This window comes from Pezoporus wallicus, unplaced genomic scaffold (assembly GCF_028554395.1).
Source record: "Pezoporus wallicus isolate ANWC-B61680 ecotype Strahan unplaced genomic scaffold, APGP_CSIRO_Pwel_v1 contig_6217, whole genome shotgun sequence".
Taxonomy (NCBI): Eukaryota; Metazoa; Chordata; class Aves; order Psittaciformes; family Psittacidae; genus Pezoporus; species Pezoporus wallicus.
This window is the reverse complement of record NW_026637336.1, coordinates 1616337-1635339: the sequence shown is the minus strand read 5'-3', so window position 1 is coordinate 1635339 and position 19003 is coordinate 1616337. Positions and strand designations below refer to the sequence as shown.

The 19003-nt window shown below is 50.6% G+C and overlaps 1 protein-coding gene across 1 annotated transcript in view; it reads right to left on the bottom strand.

The window, feature by feature from the left end:
• Positions 1 to 1853, bottom strand: part of HS6ST2 (heparan sulfate 6-O-sulfotransferase 2) — a 120330-nt gene extending 118477 nt beyond the window's left edge. Inside the window, exon 1 of the mRNA XM_057404904.1 lies at positions 1280 to 1853. Coding sequence (XP_057260887.1) covers positions 1280 to 1791 — 512 coding nt within the window. The 5' untranslated portion in view covers positions 1792 to 1853. The remainder of the gene's footprint in view (positions 1 to 1279) is intronic.
• Positions 1854 to 19003: the final 17150 nt, after the last annotated feature.

Below are 19003 nucleotides of genomic sequence, written 5' to 3'. Positions count from 1 at the left end.
AGGCTGGGCAGCCTGAAAACGGGAGGCTAACAGGCCCAAAGGGGGCTGGAATCATTTCCCGGTGTTTGCAAATGGGATGTCACAAAAAGGAGACGATGAAATTTTAAAGCAGTCGGGAAAACAAAAGAGCAGGAATCACAATAGCCAAGTCTCAAAGAGCTGCTGCTGGCCTACAGGCAGATAATGACGCTAACCATTTTTCTACTAGATGGCAGTGTAGTGTCACACTATATAAAAGGAATTCTAGAAAGAAATTGCTTTCTATTTCAAGTGAATCTGTGCTTAGACTTGACTTCAGATAGCATGATGTATCACAGTCCCCTCATTGTAAGGGGACCTGCCATTAGTCTAACGGTGCAGTAGGAGTGATACCCTAGTTTCTCATTTCCCAGCGAAGCCGTATGAAAAGGCACTATAAACCTCTGCTGCAGGGTACCTCTGCGTGCAACGCCGCGGACAAGCGGCTCGCTCTGCTCCAACTGAAGGCAGGCTGTAACCAAACAGCTCCAGGAGCAGAGCCAGCGGCTCCTGGCTGCCTAGGGAAAGGGCTTTAGAAAGGCAGCGGCAGCATGAAGGCAACCACCCAGCTACGGCCGGGTGAGGTTAGCGACTGCAAAAGCAAGGTGCAGGGATGCGGTGTGACTACAACCCAAAGCGCAAACACAAAGTAAACAAGGTTAGGGCTGAAGGACAATGCAAATGTTGGCAGGGAATTCAGCCACAAGGTTAACCTTTACTTGGCAAGGTAAGCTAAACTTCAGGTGGAACAAGAGGCAGCCGCTCGTGAACGCTCCCCAAAAACAACGTTAATTCCCGGCACACCCCGGGAGCTCGGTACCTGCTAGAGATGGAGAAGCTCGGGGCGGGGGGGGGGACGACGGCAGGGGTCCTGGGGGACCCTCGCCTCTGGATGAGAGGGACAAGAGCCACACCGGGGTCCCGGAGCCATGGGGCTGCCAGGCCTGTGCGGTGTCACCGGGCTCTGTCACTCCGGTCTTTCCCCACCAGCAGTTACAATCGCGACAGCCCATGGGACATCGTTTAAAACTCTTCAGTCGCGGCAGACCCGGCGGTGTTCTGGCTCCCGGCGCCGCCGCTGCAGCCCGGTACCGGCGGGGCTCACGTCCCACCCCGCACACCGCAGCATCATCCCCGCCACCACCGCACCCGCCGTGTCCATCACCCGTCCCGCCGCACGGGGAGCGGAGGGAGGGTCCACGGGAAGCCCCCCCCCCCCCCGCCCGGGGGAAAGACCCGGTTCCCCCCCGCACGGCCTCACCTGGAGGGCCGGAGCCGCACCTCCTTCTTGCTGTCCACCACGGAGGGCACGCAGTTGGTGAGCTCGGTCCAGTCGGCGTGCAGCCCGCAGCTCCAGCCCGTGGAGAAGCGGGAGAAGAGCCATGTCTCCCGCTTGCCGGGCCGGTGGCAGGTACACTTCTTCTGCCCGGCGCGGCACTCGCACGGCTGCTCCAGCTGGATGTTGCGGACCAAGTGCCGGCCGAACGTGGTGCCGCCCGTCTTCTGGATGTGCAGGAACACGATCAGGTCGTCCCCTTTGATGTTGAAGTCCACCCGCCGCAGCAAGTCTCCGGCGGAGAAATTGAAACGGGGAACAAACCGCGCCGGCGTCTCGTCCTCCGCCCGGTACGGGTCGGCGGCGGCGGCGGGGCTGAGCGCGCGGAGCCGCAGGAGCTGGCACTCGGTGCCCGGGCACACGTACTGCAGCACAATCACGGCGAAGAGGAAGAGCATCACCAGCGCCAGCAGCACCTTGTGGGACCGGTCCTCCATGCTCGCCGGGAGCGCCGCGCATCGCCGCCGCCGCCGCTCACAGCCACAGCCGCCGCCGCCGACCGCCCCGGCCGCGCTCCGCCGCCATCGCCCCACCGCCGCCGCCGCCGGCCCTTCCCGGCAGCCCCCGCGCCGGCACGCCCCGGACACGCCCCCCGTGCCGGGACACGCCCACACCGGGGATTTTCCGGTGTCGGTGGCGAGAGCGGCACGTGGTTGAGGTGTCCTGCTGCGGGACCGGGACCGGCTCCGTACAGCCCCGCGCTCCAGCCATGGACCGGGACAGGGTCCACAGAGCCCCGCGCGCATGGACCGGAACCGGCTCTGCGGAGCCCCGCGCTCCAGCCGTGGACTGGGACCGGGACCGGCTCCGGCTCCGGCTCCGGCTCCGTACAGCCCCGCACTCCAGCCATGGACCGGGACCGCCTCCGGCTCCGTACAGCCCCTTGCTCCAGCCATGGACCGGGACCGGGTCCGCAGAGCCCCGCGCTCATGGACCGGAACCGGCTCTGCGGAGCCCCGCGCTCCAGCCGTGGACCGGGACCGCCTCTGCACAGTCCCACGTCCCAGCCATGGAGCAGGACAGACGTGCGGTGCTGAGCCACGCTCCAGTCATGGCACCGTCCACAATCACGGCTCTCCTGTGCGCTGAGCTGTGCTTTCCACACACGCCAGCACCCGGGTTTGGGAGGGTTGAGTGTATCGGGTGTTTCTCGTCACACCCCAAGAGGTTTCAGTTCACTCAGGTGGCAAATACATGGGGTGCATTGGGAGCAATGTGGCAGCAGGGCAGAGGAGGTGATCCTCCCCCCTTGCTCAGCTGTGGTGAGGCCACCTGTGGAGCAGCGTGTCCGGTTCTGGGCTCCTCTGTAAAAGACCAGGAACTACTGGAGAGGGTCTATCAGAGGCCACAGGGATGCTCAGGGGTCTGGAGCATCTCTCATGAGGAGAGATGGTGGGAGCTGGGCCTGGTTAGTCTGGAGCAGAGCAGGCTGAGGGGATCCCATCCATGCAGATCAGTATCTCGAAGGCAGGTACCAGGAGGATGGTGGCAGACTCTTCTGTGGTGCCCAGCAACAGGATGAGGAGCAATGGCCATGAACTAAACCACCACAAGTTCCACCTCAATGTGAGGAAGAAGTTCTTTGCACTGAGTGTGTCAGAGCCCTGGCACAGGCTGCCCAGGGGGGCTGTGGAGTCTCCTTCTCTGGAGACATCCCAAACCCACCATGGACACGTTCCTGTGTGACCTCTGGATGATCTCCAGAGGCCCCTTCCAAGCCTGATAATTCTGTGGTTCACGTGTGCTGTCTCTGTCAGCATATTTTGAAACCCTTCTACACAATGCAAGTGTTCTGTAAATACTAATAGCGAGGGCTCTGGGGGCTTATCTCTGATTAAAGTCATTTGTATATTTATATGCAAACTACATTTAGCCCTCCAGCTCCTGGCGTGTTGTCAATGGGGCCTGCCACACCAGTGTCACACTGGTGCTCACCCCGCTGCGCTCACCATGTGCCACCCAGCAAGAGCACAGCAAGAGAGCCAGGGCTTTGCCTTTTTCCCTGTGGGAGCAACTGATGCTGTGGCAGTTGATGCCTGGGAGAGCTGTAGCCTTGCAAGTGACTTTAGAAAAGCAAATTAGAGGTTTCTGACTAAAGGAGGTTTTCAGCCATCCCTGGTGTCATAGAATCACAGAATGGTTTGGGTTGGAAGGCACCTTCAAAGCTCATCTGGTCCAACCCCCTGCAATAAGCAGGGACATCTTCAACCAGACCAGGTTGTCCAGAATCACATCCAGCCTGGCCTGCAATGTCTCTAGGGATGGGGCATCCACCACCTCTCTGGGCAGCCTGTGCCAGTGTTTTACCACCCTCGCTGTAAGGAAGTTTTTCCTATGATCCAGCCTGCATCATAGAATCAATTATGTTGAAAAAGACCTTTAAGATCAAACCTCCCTCCTTTAGTTTAAACTCATCACCCCTTGTCCTGTCACAACAGGCCCTGCTAAAAAGTCTCTCCCCATCTTTCTTATGGGCCCCTTTTAAGGACTGAAAGGCCACAGTAAGGTCTCCCCAGAGCCTTCTGTTCTCCAGCTGAACAAGCCCAACTCCCTCAGCCTTTCCTCCCAGCAGAGGTGCTCCAGCCCCCTGATCACCTCTGTGGTCCTTCTCCGGACCGTCTCCAACAGGTCCATGTCTTTCCTGTACTGAGGATCCCAAGCTGGACACAGTGCTCCAGGCTGTGTCCTTCTGGCTTTCCGAGTAAAGCAGCTGTGCCGGGAGTTGGGGTTTGGCTGCCCCCAGTTTAACTGATGCACTCGATGGTGTGCTCAGCTGCAGACATCGCACAGACATGCTGCATCTTGCCATGGCCCATTCCACCCAGAGCTGTACTGTCTAATATGCACAGCAGACAGCGAAGAGAATCATTTGAAAACACTTTCCTAGACCTTTATCCATCATAAAAAAGGGGGAAAAAAAATAAAGACTTAGCTTCTTTCTCCTCCTCTCACAGCAATTCATTGTAAGTAATTTCACCAGGTACATGCTGTGTTGGGAGGAGATGTCTTTATGGCTTTCAGCCTTGAGCAGCCTATCCTGTCTTTCCTAGGGGTTATTTTTAGGGTCGTCTCTAATATTTGGTAAACATTTACACTCCCAATAATAGGCAGTTTTATCACAGAGATTCTAGGCATGAGAGCTACCGAGTTAATTTGCTTCTGTTTATATCCGTAGCTCCAAAATGAATGGATTGCACCATTTAATGAAAATGCTGTGTTCTGAAACTCGAGCCTTAAAATTATAAAGATGTTTCTGTGCTTTATACCCATCACTTTCTCACAGTTGTTGATATAAAAAAAACAGAGATGTTTGCCTCCAGCCTTATTTATTTTACATTATGAAATGACAAAGATGTGTGCTGGGTTAAAACCGATCCTGAATGCTAATACACGGGAATTAAAAGGAGAAAATAACGATGGCCTAATGTCTACACTAAATTAATATATACTATAAAAGACATGATGCATACTTGGTTGGTGTTCCCAGCAGAGCCATTATTTTGGAATGGGCTAAACAATGATCATCCTTTCACTGATGAGTGATGGGCTCCAGTCTGCTGCCTTCTCACCCACGGTATGTAAATAATGCTCCCTGGCTTTCATCCAGGGACACAAAACATTTGCTCAGGCACTAGAAGGAATGAAAGTCGCCTCGAACGAGATGAAAGTGGGACAGAACAGAGCCGTTAAGGTTTTACAGCATGGACAAGTTTTGGTGGCTGGCACTGCAGCTGGTTCGGGTTAAGAGGTTGAGCAAAACCACTGAGTAAAGCCAGCGCAACAAAACCTCTGCCTTCCTCTGAGCACAGAGTATCCCCCACACCCCAAACAAGCAGTCTCTATTCGCACAGCACCCTTCTGTGCTGACACAGGGGATGAGCACATCGGTATAAATCACTGCTCCTCTTCCACCTAGCAGCATCCCCTCCCACCAGCTGGTCCCTTCTGCAGCTGCCCCCTCCAGCACAGCATCTCCGGTCCCAGCCCCTTCTGTTGCTGTGGATGTGACAGCAGGGTCCCGCTGAGCTGGTGCAGGTTCTCATCTCGGGCTGACTCCGCTAATTTTCACACTGAAACGTTCAGAAAGGCTGGGGTTTGTGTGCGAAAGCACCAGGTATTTGCCCAGAGGCAGATCAATACAATGCCTGGTGCTTCAAACCCTAAATTGAGCTTTGCAGCTTTAGGAAACTATCGTTAGCTCTTTGTGCAGGACTGATCCTCACATCCCTGTATGTTTTCCGAATACCTTTGTTTCCACAGCGGCTGAATTTGACCTCTGCATTTGACTGGCAAATGGTGACTGCTTAGCCCTGTCAAAGAGAAAACACACATCAGCTTGGAGGTAAGCGGGCTGTCAGTGTGTAAAACTGAGCTTTGTTAGGCATTAACGCCTCCAGCTCGCTGAAAGGATTGAGGTTTCTTGTCATTTCAACCCAGTGTCTGCTGCTCTGCAGAGCACCGGCAGGGGCAGAGGAAGGAGTGGGCTGTAGCAGCCCTGGTCAGGGCTGGGGTAACCCTGACTGCTGCTGGGAGGATGAGATCTTCTTTAAATGAGAAGGGAAACCATATTTGCACAATAGCACAATTAAAATAACTTGATTAAAAGAAATGCAAATGAGCCATTACCTTTGCTGTATCTCCTCGCAGTGCGATTCTTCTTACAGTACCTGTGCAGGAAGGGGGAGAAGATAAAAGAAATAACTACAGAAAAGCCTCCTGGGTCGTGAAAATAGCATATTCATTAAAATAGCAAACACAACTGCCACCAGCCCAACTGCTGCAGCTTGCTTTTATGGAGTTGTCTCTCGGCTGAATGGGTTTGTGGCCAGAGCGTTCAAAACCACACTTCCCATTGTGGGTCCTCAAAGCGATGGAGCTGCTGCTCCAGCCTTGTCCTCCCGTGTCCCAGAAGGACCTCACTCTACCACTTCCATAAGACATGTGCAAACCCAGGGCTTTGATAGCTCCCCGAAGAAACAGGGCTTAGGAACTGAGTGTAAAAGCATAGAGGAATGAGCTGGCCACTGCATGGGAGGAGAAGCAGGACTGAGAGCAAGGTAATGGCCAGCAAAGGACCAAAGAACTGCTATGATGGCAGAGAGGCAGAAGCTCTGCCAGCACCTCACAGAATAAGACCCTTCACTAGAGAAAGGGTATGCAAATGAGCAAAGCCATGGAGCAGCAGGGTGATGAGTAAAACTAATTGGAAAATGAGGCTTGATTATTCATGGACTTGACATATCAGAGAGCAGCTAATCAAAGGAATTATATAAGTTTGCATATTCTTTGTAATATGGGCATCAAAGCCTTGCTTCTTGTCACTATGGCATCGCTGCCGCCCATTCCTAACACCAAGCGCACTTGATAGGAGCATAAAGTCTCACTCTGGGTAACACAAAGGGACTTGGAGAGCCCGAGATGTCCGAAAGCACCTCTGTGTTTTCCCAGCTATTGAACTGATGGAGCCACCTTGCCTTCCTGAGTATGACATTGCCCAAAGCTCTTTGTGTGTGTGTGTGATAAACTGGGCAACATTTCAAAGCCTGAGCCAAATACCTGGAAACTCAAGGGATCCACTGCACGATCATCCAGTACAGTTTTGTATTGCTGCTGACTGATAGCTAAATAAACTTCATAGAAATCACATATGGGAAGATGGGCTCAGTGGGAGGTACTTGCTCAGCACTTGTATGGTGCAAGAAGCTTTCAGAAGCACCTCCTTCCTAACACGTGGCATCAGACACCATCCACCCAGGCTGTTCGTTGCAGCAAATCTTGGATGCTCACCATCAGTTGGAGCCAGACAAAAGGCAGGCTTTCAGATTACAAGGTATCCGCAGTATTCCCGTTTCACACAAAGAGCTCAATCCTGTGAAAGGTTTTCTAGGAGGACCAAGTGTGGGGCTGGCATCTGGACGTGTACCAAGCTCCTGGGCAATAATCAGAGATGAATGATACTGTCCCATCACCACTGATTCTTATCCCAGCATGAAATTGGCTGAGAAACTGCTGAAACATCAAATTCCCCTTTGATGAGGACAGCCTGGGACAACTCCAGGGAACAGGATCCATGGGGATGAAAGGGCCCTTTCAAGTATGCCCCTGAATCACTGGGAAAAGCAAGAAGTTGAGACTGCTCCTGCCCCTGTTTGCTTGTCTGAATAATTACAGTGATGGGTATATTAATGCCATCTGGCATTAGATCCACAGGGCAACCAGGCAGTCAAAGAGATTAGTGGTGAGGTGTGCGAAGCACCCTTTTGGAGGGGCTTATGAGCAGATTAAGAGGAATTAGAAAGGGTGTGAGCCAGCAAAGCACAGGTCTGTGGGCCATATGGTCAAGGTACTTTTTGTGTCCGCTTCCAAGATGTCTAATGCAAACCTGGTATATCTGACCTACTTTAGAACAAAGCCTGCAGCGTTTGCCCAGTTAAAGGTAGGTAAAAAGCTAAGTTAGATAACTTAGAGTGGTCTTCAGCAGTGGTTTCGCACTGGAGAAGGGCTGTTAAATGAGTAGGACAAATATTTTTTTGCATCTTCCTAAAACCAAGAGGAAACTAATGTTTCCTGTAGTCCTGTGTGGAACAAACACAGTGGGATTTCATCCAAAGCCACCCAAGGAATCTGAAAGGTGAAATCTGCCCTTCACAGTGAATTTATTCCAGTTTAATTACCCTGGATTTTAAATAGATTTTGTTAAACTGGTCTCATCCTTCTGCCTGGACCCTCTTCAATCCTAGAGCAGTTAATATCGATTTAACTTAATTTGGTGTCCTCCTGTGCACACAGTGCCTATTGGATGCTGTGTAAATATTTGCTTATTTAAATAGATGCTGAATTCAGGCAACAGAGTCTTGTGGGATTCACCTGTGTGAGAGGGGATCAGATGCAGGAGAAAACCCAGAACATCACTGGAAAAGGTCTTAAATTTCCACAGCTGAGTTTATGCAATTACCTCATTTTATAAAATGAATGAAAATAAATGAAGGTGAAGCAAAAAGAAACATAATAATAATAATAACAGCAATAATAATAAGAGAAGTTCTGAGAGCAGCTTTTTCCCACTGCCTCCAGAGCACCGGGGCTGATGGATCCTCAGGGAGTGATCTTGCCATCCAATGAAACAGCATTTACACCTCTTCACGATGAGTAAAAGAAGAACAGGGCAGTGTGATTTTATGTCTCCTGATCCTAAATTCTGGCCGTGGGGTGACTTGGTGTGGGGCCAGGGCTGGGGGCCAGCCCAGCATTTGCATTACTAAAGGCACAGGCTGCTCTTTGCATCCCAGCTTAGTGGGAGACGCTGCCAGTCCCGCATGTGCCTTAGCTGCCACTTTGCCAGATTAAAATAGTAGCAGCTATTTTAATCTGCTGCTGGAATACAGCTGAAGAAATTCCTTGCAATCCCTTTCTTCTCTTCCCAGCTGACACCGAGCTGTGTGGCAGGGAGTGCACATGCAGTTCACGTTTCCTGCCTGGATCCATCATTGCCTTGAACAGGAGAGGTGGATTTAGGGATACCCACTCTGTGACGAGAGCATCCCTTCAGCCAGGAAGGGCTGAGCCGCATGGACCGGCCTCACTGTTGTCCGAGCCTCCTGATCACTGCTTTAGAGTAGGTTTAGGATGCTGCAGAAGCCTGGAAGGGATGGTTGGGGACCAGCAGCAGCCCCATCACAGCCTTTGTTTCCCCTCACCCTTCTAATGGGCAGATTTGGGTACCAGAGAGGGACTCTTCATCAGGGGCGGTAGTGGTAGGACAAGGGATGATGGGTTCAAACTGAAACAGGGGAGATTTAGGTCAGATGTAAGGCAGAAGCTCTTCCCTGTGAGGGTGCTGAGGCGCTGGCACAGGGTGCCCAGAGAAGCTGTGGCTGCCCCATCCCTGGCAGTGTTCAAGGCCAGGTTTGACACAGGGGCTTGGAGCAAGCTGCTGGGGGGTCCCTGCCCGCGGCAGGGGTTGGAGCTGGAGGAGCTTTGAGGTCCCTTCCAGCCCAAACCAGGCCAGGATTCTATGATCTGATGCTAGCGTGAGCTCTTCATCCTCCAGGCTAAGGGCTGCGCAACACAACATTTGCTGTTTAGATCCTAAAATCCAGTCCAACACTGCTTAAACAAGAGAAGCTGCAGATCACCCCTTTTGTGTCTTGAACCTTTTTCCCCTTCTTGGTAGCTGGTGTAGTGCAGTGTTTTGACTTTCAGCTCGGGAACAGAGCTGATAGCGATGTTTTGGTTTGGCCAAGGACTTTGTGAGCCTCATGCTCTGCCAGGGGGAGGGGAAGCCAGGAGGAAGCAGAGACAGGACACCTGACCCAAACTGACCAAAGAGGTATTCCATACCACAGCACGTCATGCCCAGGATGTAACTGGGAGTTAGCTGGAAGGGCTGGGAGACTGCAGGGTTGGAGGAGGTATCGGTCAGAGCTTGGTCGGGCTTGGGGGCTGAGTTATCGGTCAGCTGGTGCTGAGGTGTTGTATTCTCTTCCCTTGTTATTTCCTTTATCATTATTATCATTGGTGGTAGCAGTAGTGATTTGTGTTATACCTTAGTTACTAAACTGTTCTTATCTCAACCGGTGGGAGTTGCATTCTTTTCGATTCTCCTCTCCGTCCCTCCGAGAGCAGGGGGAGGGCAAGAAAGGGGGGGGAGTGAGCAAACGAATTACCTGACTGGGTTTAAACCACGACAGTTAACTGCTATTGGATCTCATCAGAAAACAAGCGGGTAGAGGAGGGAGGGTCAATGCTTCTGTTCCTGCCCCGGCATGGGTGGCAGGGTCCACTGCTGTGGTCTATACATTCTGTTGTACCTAGATGTGGTGCATCCACCAGATTGCCCTCTCTTTGCACAGATCATTTTTACTACAGCAATGACAGCTGGTTTAATGCACATGGCTGATCGCACTCCTTTTCCTGCTCATCTTCCCCTATTAAAGATAAGCAGCACATAACAATATGGTCCTACACATTAAGGACACCTCTCAGCATCAAAATTCAGCAGATCTCCTATAGGGAAATGCATCCTCCAACTGCATAGAGCTTTTATGGACTTGCCCCGGTCCCAAGTGATACAGCAGTGATAAATTCCTGCAGTTGTGTCTGAAAACACTCTGGAACAAACATTTCAAATGCACTCCCAACCTGCCTGCCTGATGCCTGATTGCATTTTTAGAGGGCTGGCCCTTGACAGCTTCAGGTTTAGGGTCCAGCCTTAGAGACAGAGCTCCCAGGGCAGAGTCTGCTGCAGCCAGCCCTATGGGGATCCCTGATGCAGGACAGGTTCTGCTTGAACCTGTCCGGGATTAAACCCAGGATTACTCACCCTGCCTCACCAAAAAAGCATTTCCCAACACATTACACATTTTTGGGAACAATCCACCATCGCTGTCCAATAACTAAAAGCTTAAAGCACTGTCTTTGCTTGCAGTCCTTACCTATCAACAGGTCTTGTGGCCAAGGAGACAATCTCTACTTGCCACGGGCTGTTGGATGAGCTCCATGGGTTTATGTGAGCTGAGGAGTTCCAGGAGCAACCTCTAACTCTGCATTCGAGAGACTCTGGATAAGTTAACCTGCCAGAGCCCAGGGACTGCCAATGGGAGGCTGTGACACTGCGCAGAACACCGCACCGACAACCACAGGAAAAAGAACTTGGGGAAAAAACAAATACTGTTTTCTTTCATGCAAAGAATCAAACATTAAATGATCCCATCTGTCCCTTTCAGCTGCACCCTGTTCCGTTGGCTGCATTCTGCTCATTAAGATACATTTCAAGCCAGCAGAGCATTTTTACCTGCAGGGCTTTGATGAAATGTACTGTTTGGGACTACAAAACTCCTCCATTTTTGACAGCCACCGCAGAGGAATAAGTGTATGTCGCTTATGTTGCTTTGCAATTGCATGGAATGACTTTGACCTTCCAAAAGGGAAAAAACACCACATTCAAAGGCCTCCTCCTTTCCCCCCATGGGATTAGGAGCTGGCCAAGCCTCTCCAATAAAAGTTTCCCATTCAACCCTGCATTGTAAAACCCTCCTTTCTTTATTGCTCCCTCTCTGCAAAGCTTCCCCAGCAAACCTCCAGCCTTTTCCAGACGAGGGCTGGAGAGCCTCTATGTTGTGCAAATGGTTCAGATATCCTTGTTTCTTCCCTGAAAAGACATTAAAGCAATGTGTTGGATCCCTTGCCCCATAACCCAACACAACTGTACACCGGGCGCTTTGTGTACGGCTCCCCATGCTTTCAGCCCAAGTGACTTATTTGACTGTAATCTTAATTATGCATTGGAGTGGTTTCATGAGGGATGTGATAAATCATCCGCTGCCGAGTCCTTAAATCAAGGCTGGGTGTTTTCAGTGGGGTCCTGCTCTGTGTCTGGAGCACACAAGAGGCTCTCAGCGTGTTTACAGGAGGGGATATAATCGCATGGTCATGGTCAGCCCTGGTATTGAGGAATCAGGGGATGGGCGGGATGGCCTTTGTCATGCAGGATGTAGGATTAGTTGGACTTAATGGTCTGGCTTGGCCTTTACATGTATGAATAGGGAAAAGGAAAGAGGAAAACAAACCGAAACAGAACAAAGGTCCCTATTCTAGCCAGCATGTTTCCACCTCCTGACAGTGGAGCCGGAGAGACTGCAGGCAGTTGGGGCTGGAAATGAGTGGTGGGGAGAACCAAGGGCACCCCTGTGCACTGCCCCCTGCACCCAGAGCCCCCCCAAACCACCTCTTGCCAGCAAACCCAGGAGCCCAAACCCACGGGGATTTGCTGACGTCCTGCAGGGAAGAGCAGACGTGAGGACACGCACCACATTCAATTGATTTTCACCCCCACCCCCCAACTTGAGGTCATTTTAGGTGTTCCAGAACTAGAAATCTAATGCCTTTTTTTTCCCCTTTATTCCTAAATTGAGCTAATTAAAAATTATTTCTGGTGGACATTATCTTATTGCATAATTAGAGGAGCTTAAAGTGCAGCGCTTTGGTTGGTACCGATCCCTTTTGCTCCAGTCGTGTTTCATTAATTGAACAGAGCTTAGATAGGTGCGTATAAGCTAAGGAGTTAACTATCTGCTCTTAAAGCACTCAGCTGTCCCTTGCGGGCATTATAACACAATAATAGTGATTACCCCCGTGATCCACATGGGAATTTCAGGGACTATAAGCACCTCTTGTAGACACCAGTGCAGAACGACTCCACACAGGAAACACAAAGGATCCTCTTTGCAAACCCCAAACTCTACCCGCCAACTGGCTGATACCATCGGCTTAACCATGGGTTATTATGTTATTAATGACTCCCAGGTCTTTAGTAAGTCCCAAAGAACCTTTGGACAGACTACACTGGTAATACTCTGCCATACATTTTAAAGAGATTACTGTTAATTAATTTAACTCTTCTGCATACCTAAAACTCAGCTAAACCCTCTATTGTGCTCTCTGCTGTCACTGCAGACGTGTTGGACTTCCCAGCTCCCGTACAAAGAGAAACAGATTAAAACCATCCACTCAGATGTAAAATCACCTAAGAAATAAGTTGGTTTTCAACACCTCCCACAGCACCCTGCGAGGGGGAGCTGCCTGGGGTTATCCATCCCACCGGGAGTCAGCTTCCCTCTGGGATACAGGCCCCGTGCTTTCCAAAGACACTAAATTCCCTGAAAGTGTAAATAAAACATAAAGCCCACAATTTGTCTGCTCCTGGGGCTGAGGTACCCAAACCAGCCAACATAAATCACTTGCAACATTTATGATCTACTGACACGTTTCCCTCCTAAAATAGGAGCCTGACACACATAAATCCTCACAAATGCTTCTCTGGAGAGGAGCCGAGCAGCTGAGGCTGTGCTGGCCCTTCCTGTGACCCACACTGAGCATGGGGGGAACGAGGGATGCTGCCAAAACAGCATCTCACTGCCAACCCTCTGCTGCGCTCTGGGGAGACCCCCCCTGCAGCCCTGATCCAGCTCTGGGGCAGCAGCACAAGAGGGACGTGGAGCTGCTGGAGCAAGGCCAGAGGAGGCCATGGGGATGCTGCGAGGGCTGGAGCAGCTCTGCTCTGGAGCCAGGCTGAGCTCTGGGTGTGCTGTACCCAAACTACGGCTCACTGCCATGGTGCAAGCTCCACATCCCTGCAGGACCTGTGCCAGTGCCTCATCACCTTCACAGTAAAGAGCTTCTTTCTTATATCTAAGCTGAACTTCCCCTGTTTCAGTCTGAACCCATCACCCCTTGTCCTATCGCTACAGTCCCTCTCCAGCATCCTTGTAGCCCCTTCAGACACTGGAAGCTGCTCTGAGGTCTCCACGCAGCTTCTCTTCTCCAGACTGAACATCTCTAACCAGTAATTCATGTCCAGAGGACTCAGTAACTCTGCACGAGGTGAATCCCAGCAGCCCTCTCTGAGGTTACTTTGCACACTGGGCCATCAGCCAGAGCCTTGCAGGGCAGGCATCCCAAGCCCCTGAACTTCTCCATATCCCTCCTCTGCAGTTCTCCAGTTAAACTGGGATGAGCCACATCTGGTAGCCCCGGTCTAGGTCTTGCTCTGTACTTTCCCACATACATCCCACTCCCTTGGAGCCAGCCCCAGGCCACCTCTGAAGCTGACACAGGGATCTTCCACACATCTCTGACAGCAGCAGCATGGCACCCAGTGGGCAGAGAAGAGGAGCTGTTCAGTTATGATTTATCCCATTCACTAAGTTACCTGAAAGCTGCAGAAGTGCCTTTAATGTAGGCATTAAAGCAGCAACACTGGCAGTTGCTCAGCAGATGTTCATGATTTGGTGGCATCCAGCTATGTCCTAGAGCTTTTGAAGCCTCCAGCCTGAGCAAAGCCCTCCATCTCCACTTAACAGCTTGCTTTACAGGGCGAAACAGCTCCCCGTAATATTCCTGCGGCACACCAAACAGTCTTGCTGTTGGGCCTCAAATTTCTGTGTGATTGGTAATCAGTGCATCAGCCATCAGAAGTGGGTTATTAAAATATCTGCCATGATGAACAATGCAAAATAAATGCAGATAAATTGTATTACTCCGGGTCATTTAGTTTTAAGTGCAGCAACCTCTGTGGGGTTTTTTTTTGCCTCTTAGGCAACATGCCGCATGAAACAGCGCAAATAAATACAGATGTAGAGAACATTAGATACACTTTGTAGGAGCAAATTATGCATTTTCCCGTTTCATTCTGGTTATACCCAAATTAGATGGTTTTCCTCCATTATCTCACTGGTTACACTAAAAGCCAGTGATTTACGAGAGAAACCGGTGTGAATGCCATTATAATTGATTAACCTAAGAGAATGGTGACCTACTTATAGATATACAAATATGATTATAATTGTGCAGTAAGTAATTGAATGTTCTGCAGGACTTCTTTATAATGTGACTATAATGCATAAACTGAGAGGGACAGGAAAGGTTTCCACCCTGTGCAATGCGCAGGGAATTTAGGAGAGGCTCTGAGTGCTTCCTGCTCCTGTGGAGGTGAATAGGTGTTGAGACCCTGCAGAATCAACCCCCTCCTGAACAGCAGCATTTCCCATAAATAGCCTATTTATTATTTAGATAAATAACTTGGAAGAAAGGTTCCAGTGTACTTTGTGGCTGGGATAGCTTTCGACACACTGAGCAGAGCCCATCACCTGTGGATTCTACATGTAGCTCCCTCCCAGTTCACCACTGCTGGAGCATCTTCTCAAGGTCTGCCTTTGGGTCAAGAAAGAGGGAGAGGCAGGTCCTGATCAGAAGCTGCATAGCTATAAAATGAGGCTGTGGGTCCATGTTTCTAAACCACCGCCCCTTTTGCAGTGGGACTCGGCACCACTGCAGGGGGTTTGGGAACCTTCTGAACCTCGGGTCTCTACCAGCTGTGAGAGTCCACCACTGCTGCTGTGTCTGCTAATGGGTGTGTTTGTGTCACAGTCACCAGCAGGACACAGCAGAGAACAAGAGCATCTCACTGCATGCAGCAGTTTGCAATCCACATACAGAACAGGGAGCAACAGATGGAGACGGTCCCCAGGCAGAGCAAGCTCATTGGTTCGAGCCTAAAGACTTTACCTTGACCATGCATTTGGCTCTAACCATACAATCCCGGGTGATGCTTCTTGCTAATTCAGTCTCCCAGCCTGCATCCTGCTGGACCATGTACCAGCATCACCCAGCCCACAGCTGCGGGGAGGCTCTCACAGCATCATTATTTGTCACAGATTTTCCTGTATCTTTTGCTGCCAGTCACTTCCTCCGACTTAATTTGTCCAAACTCCTCTGCACAGACGCAGGGGCAGAGCTGACCTCTGACCATGGCACACACTCTCTGCAGAGCAGTATCCCACGTTCCCAGTTTGAATGGCTAAATATACTGAAGCCCAGTGATGAATTATTTAAAATCTCTACGATTTTCAATGCTGCACACTGAATTAGAGACTTGAATGCACCTCTGCAATCATGAGCCTATAGCTCCATCACAGAAAAGAATCCATTTAAACCCCCTGGGATAAATGAGCTGTTACAATTCCCTGGACTGGAAACCCTGGAGATGATGAGGGAGCCAGGACTTGCTAGGATGTGATCGAGTTAATTAGCACTGCGTCTGAGGAGAGCCGTAACAGCGTAATGGAACAAATAGAATTAAAGCAGTCTAAAATGACTCCAGTGGATAGATGGGCACTGTGGAACGGTCAGGATTGTACCCATGTGTGCAGGGTGACGCATTCATCGTGCGTTGCTCACACTGGGGGAAGACGGATGGGGAAGAGGGTGCTGGTAGGGTCACTGAAGCCCTGCAAGAGCTTTCTGGTGTGACACATGCTCGGGGCAGAAAGGTGGAAACCATTTGCTTGCCACAAACTGTCTCAGTGTCAGCTCTTCCTATGGGCAGACAAAGAAGCCACCACCCCCTAAATCCTCATGTGGACTGAGGTTCAGCACACTCAGCTCCTGCAGAAGCCACAGTCAGGGATGCAGTGTTGCACCAGGAATGCCTGGCTCCCCAAGGATAACCCTGCCCTCAGCTCCTGCAGTCCTAAGGGCATCCCACTGCTGATGAGGGGCCCTAGAAGGGCTTGGGGATCTCTCTCTGCATCATGCCCCAGCCTCTTGTCAAGCATATGCTGGTGATGGCCTTGCTCTGTACTGTAGCAGAGTATCACACCCACTCAGCTGCAAAGCCACAGGCATCTCGGGTGCATCCTGGAGAGCAGGATGCATCCCACCTCCTGGGGAGTTACCTCTAAGCTAGACATGAGAGTGGCTGGAGGAAAACGGCCACGTTTGACTTCTGCACCCATCCTTCGCAGTGCTGACTGCTGCTGAGGAATGACTGACAGGCTCTGCTTCTTCAGTGTGTTTTGCATTCTTTTCCATATTCAGTTGTCTGGAAGAGGAATACGCTGGCCCTGGCAATGCTGCATTTGAGAGATGCTGGCTTTTGCAGAGGGAATAGTTCAGGGTATTTTTACAGTCAGCATAAAATCACTGCCACTGCCTGTATGGATAGCTCTGTTATCGTGCCCGGGACCAATAAAGAAAGCGTAAGGAAGACGAGGGAAAGCCACAAGTTAAACCCATACTTTACAGCAAGAAGGCTCTTCATTTTTAAGCTTCTCAAATTCTAGCTTCCACCAACATGACTCAGGAAAGGATAAAACAGAGCTGCCAAGTTGCACTCTTTTGAAGCAGATGACTCCCAGCTTGGCCAACTATTCTGACTGCCAAACATAATACACACTAAAACGACAAAGCCCAGCAACACAAAAGACCACATACTGTCTTCAGTCCATACACAGCCCTATGTCTATCTCCACCACAGGGAACTGGAGCTGTGCCCAGCAGTTGTATCTAACCCTGAGCGTTGCCTATCTACCAAAAACTAGAGAGAACTGCTGGGGACAGATAGCAGCTATTAGCTGAGCTAGTGGAGTGATACCCACAGCTTTGCTTCAACAAGAAGAGCATAAATAAACCCAGCCTGCCTTTCTCCATAGCTGAACTCCCCATCACTGCTGCTAAAGCTTTTCTGTCATGGCTTTGCCCAGCCCACTATTGCTCAAAGAGGCAGGAATAATCCCAACCCACACAAGCACCATAGGAAAATCATTGCTCCAACACCAAGACATACCTCTTTCTGTAGTGCTTTTCCTTGCCCCTACCAGCAGCAGCCAAGCAAACGCCCAGCTTCTGGCTGCCCCTTTATTGCAGAGCCTCTCCTCCTCCCAATTTCACTCTACAAATGCAGGGATAAGCCTGCTTATATGAACTGTGGGGCCAAGTGAATCCCTATGAGTAGCACCTGTGCCCCTCTCATTCCCTTCATAGGGATCAGCTGCCTTTCCTTCCTAGGCACTGCTTGCAGTGAAGATGGTCCTGCAGTGAAATATTCTCAGCTTGAAGCCTGTTGCAGAGGTTAAAAATGACTTGCTTCCAGTTGGATGCAAAGCTTCCTAATTACCCACCAGCATTCGGGTGGCAAGTTTGCCACATGAATAATTGCGTGTCCACAGAAGTGTTCCACTGGCAGGGTTATTAGCAAGAAAACAGGAATTCGCTTGGAAAGCATTAATAAACCTGGAAGACAACAGCTATTATGGTGATTGATCCACTATCTGAGCGTGCACAACTCATGCAGGGTGGAGGAGCAGAGGTTAGTGCACAGGGAGGGGGTGCTGAGGGCTGGCAAGGAAGGCAGGTCAAAGATGAAATCTGGTGCTCTCAGGCTTAAAAGTGCTTAAAAACCCCACACATCTTTTCCAAAGCTGACTCAAAATCAGGTGATTTTAGTAGCCTGCAGCATTTTTTTACTTGGGCTGTTGCTTCCTTTCCTTTAAACACGGGCAATGGAAGCAGAAGAGGTTTGTGTGTGTCACAGGTTCATTCCCCAGGACCAGCGATGCTGCAGGCGCCCCGAGGAACAGACCCAAATCTACACCTCCTGAGGAGAGTGGTTAAATCCCCAAATCCCTTCAAGGGCTGAAAGAAGGATTAAGGAACGCTGCCCACCATAATGCCAGGAATTTCTGGCCCAGTGCATCGGGGCTGCTGCAGTGCCCTCCTGCCCTTGAGTAGCTACACACTGGGAGCATCGCTCCTTTCTACTTGTGTGCATCAGGGGTTGTCCTTTGGCATTCACTGGAGTAAGCTTTCAGTCTGTCTGGATAATGATCCTGGTAAGGAAAGGAGGAGGTGAACGCAAGCTGGCTCCTCTGTCATGTTAGGAGCGTGCACACTCGAAGCATCGTGCTCTTCTGCAGCTCCCTTTGCCTCCCTGGAAACATCCCTTTTGCACTGCCTTTGCAAGTGTTGAATGGAAGACCTGTGGCCATAGAGGAAACAGAGCAGTAGGAATGCAAGTCTCTCCAGGCAAGACAACCACCGGGACTGGGTGCAGTCTGTGATATACCCCAAGCTGTTCACATCACAGCGTTACAGTTCATGCCAACTGCACTATAGGGTGTTGAGTTCATTGCAGTATTTTTCCTTCCAAAAGGAAACTAAAACAAACTCTTGCCAGTTTATTATTTCAGCTAATTATAGGAATCAACAGTATTTCATCCAAACCATTTTAGGAAAATAATTGGAGAATGTTTGCAAAACCCAAGCAACCATTTTTCTCCTGCCAGGGTAGCAGATGCAAACATAAAGAGTAAC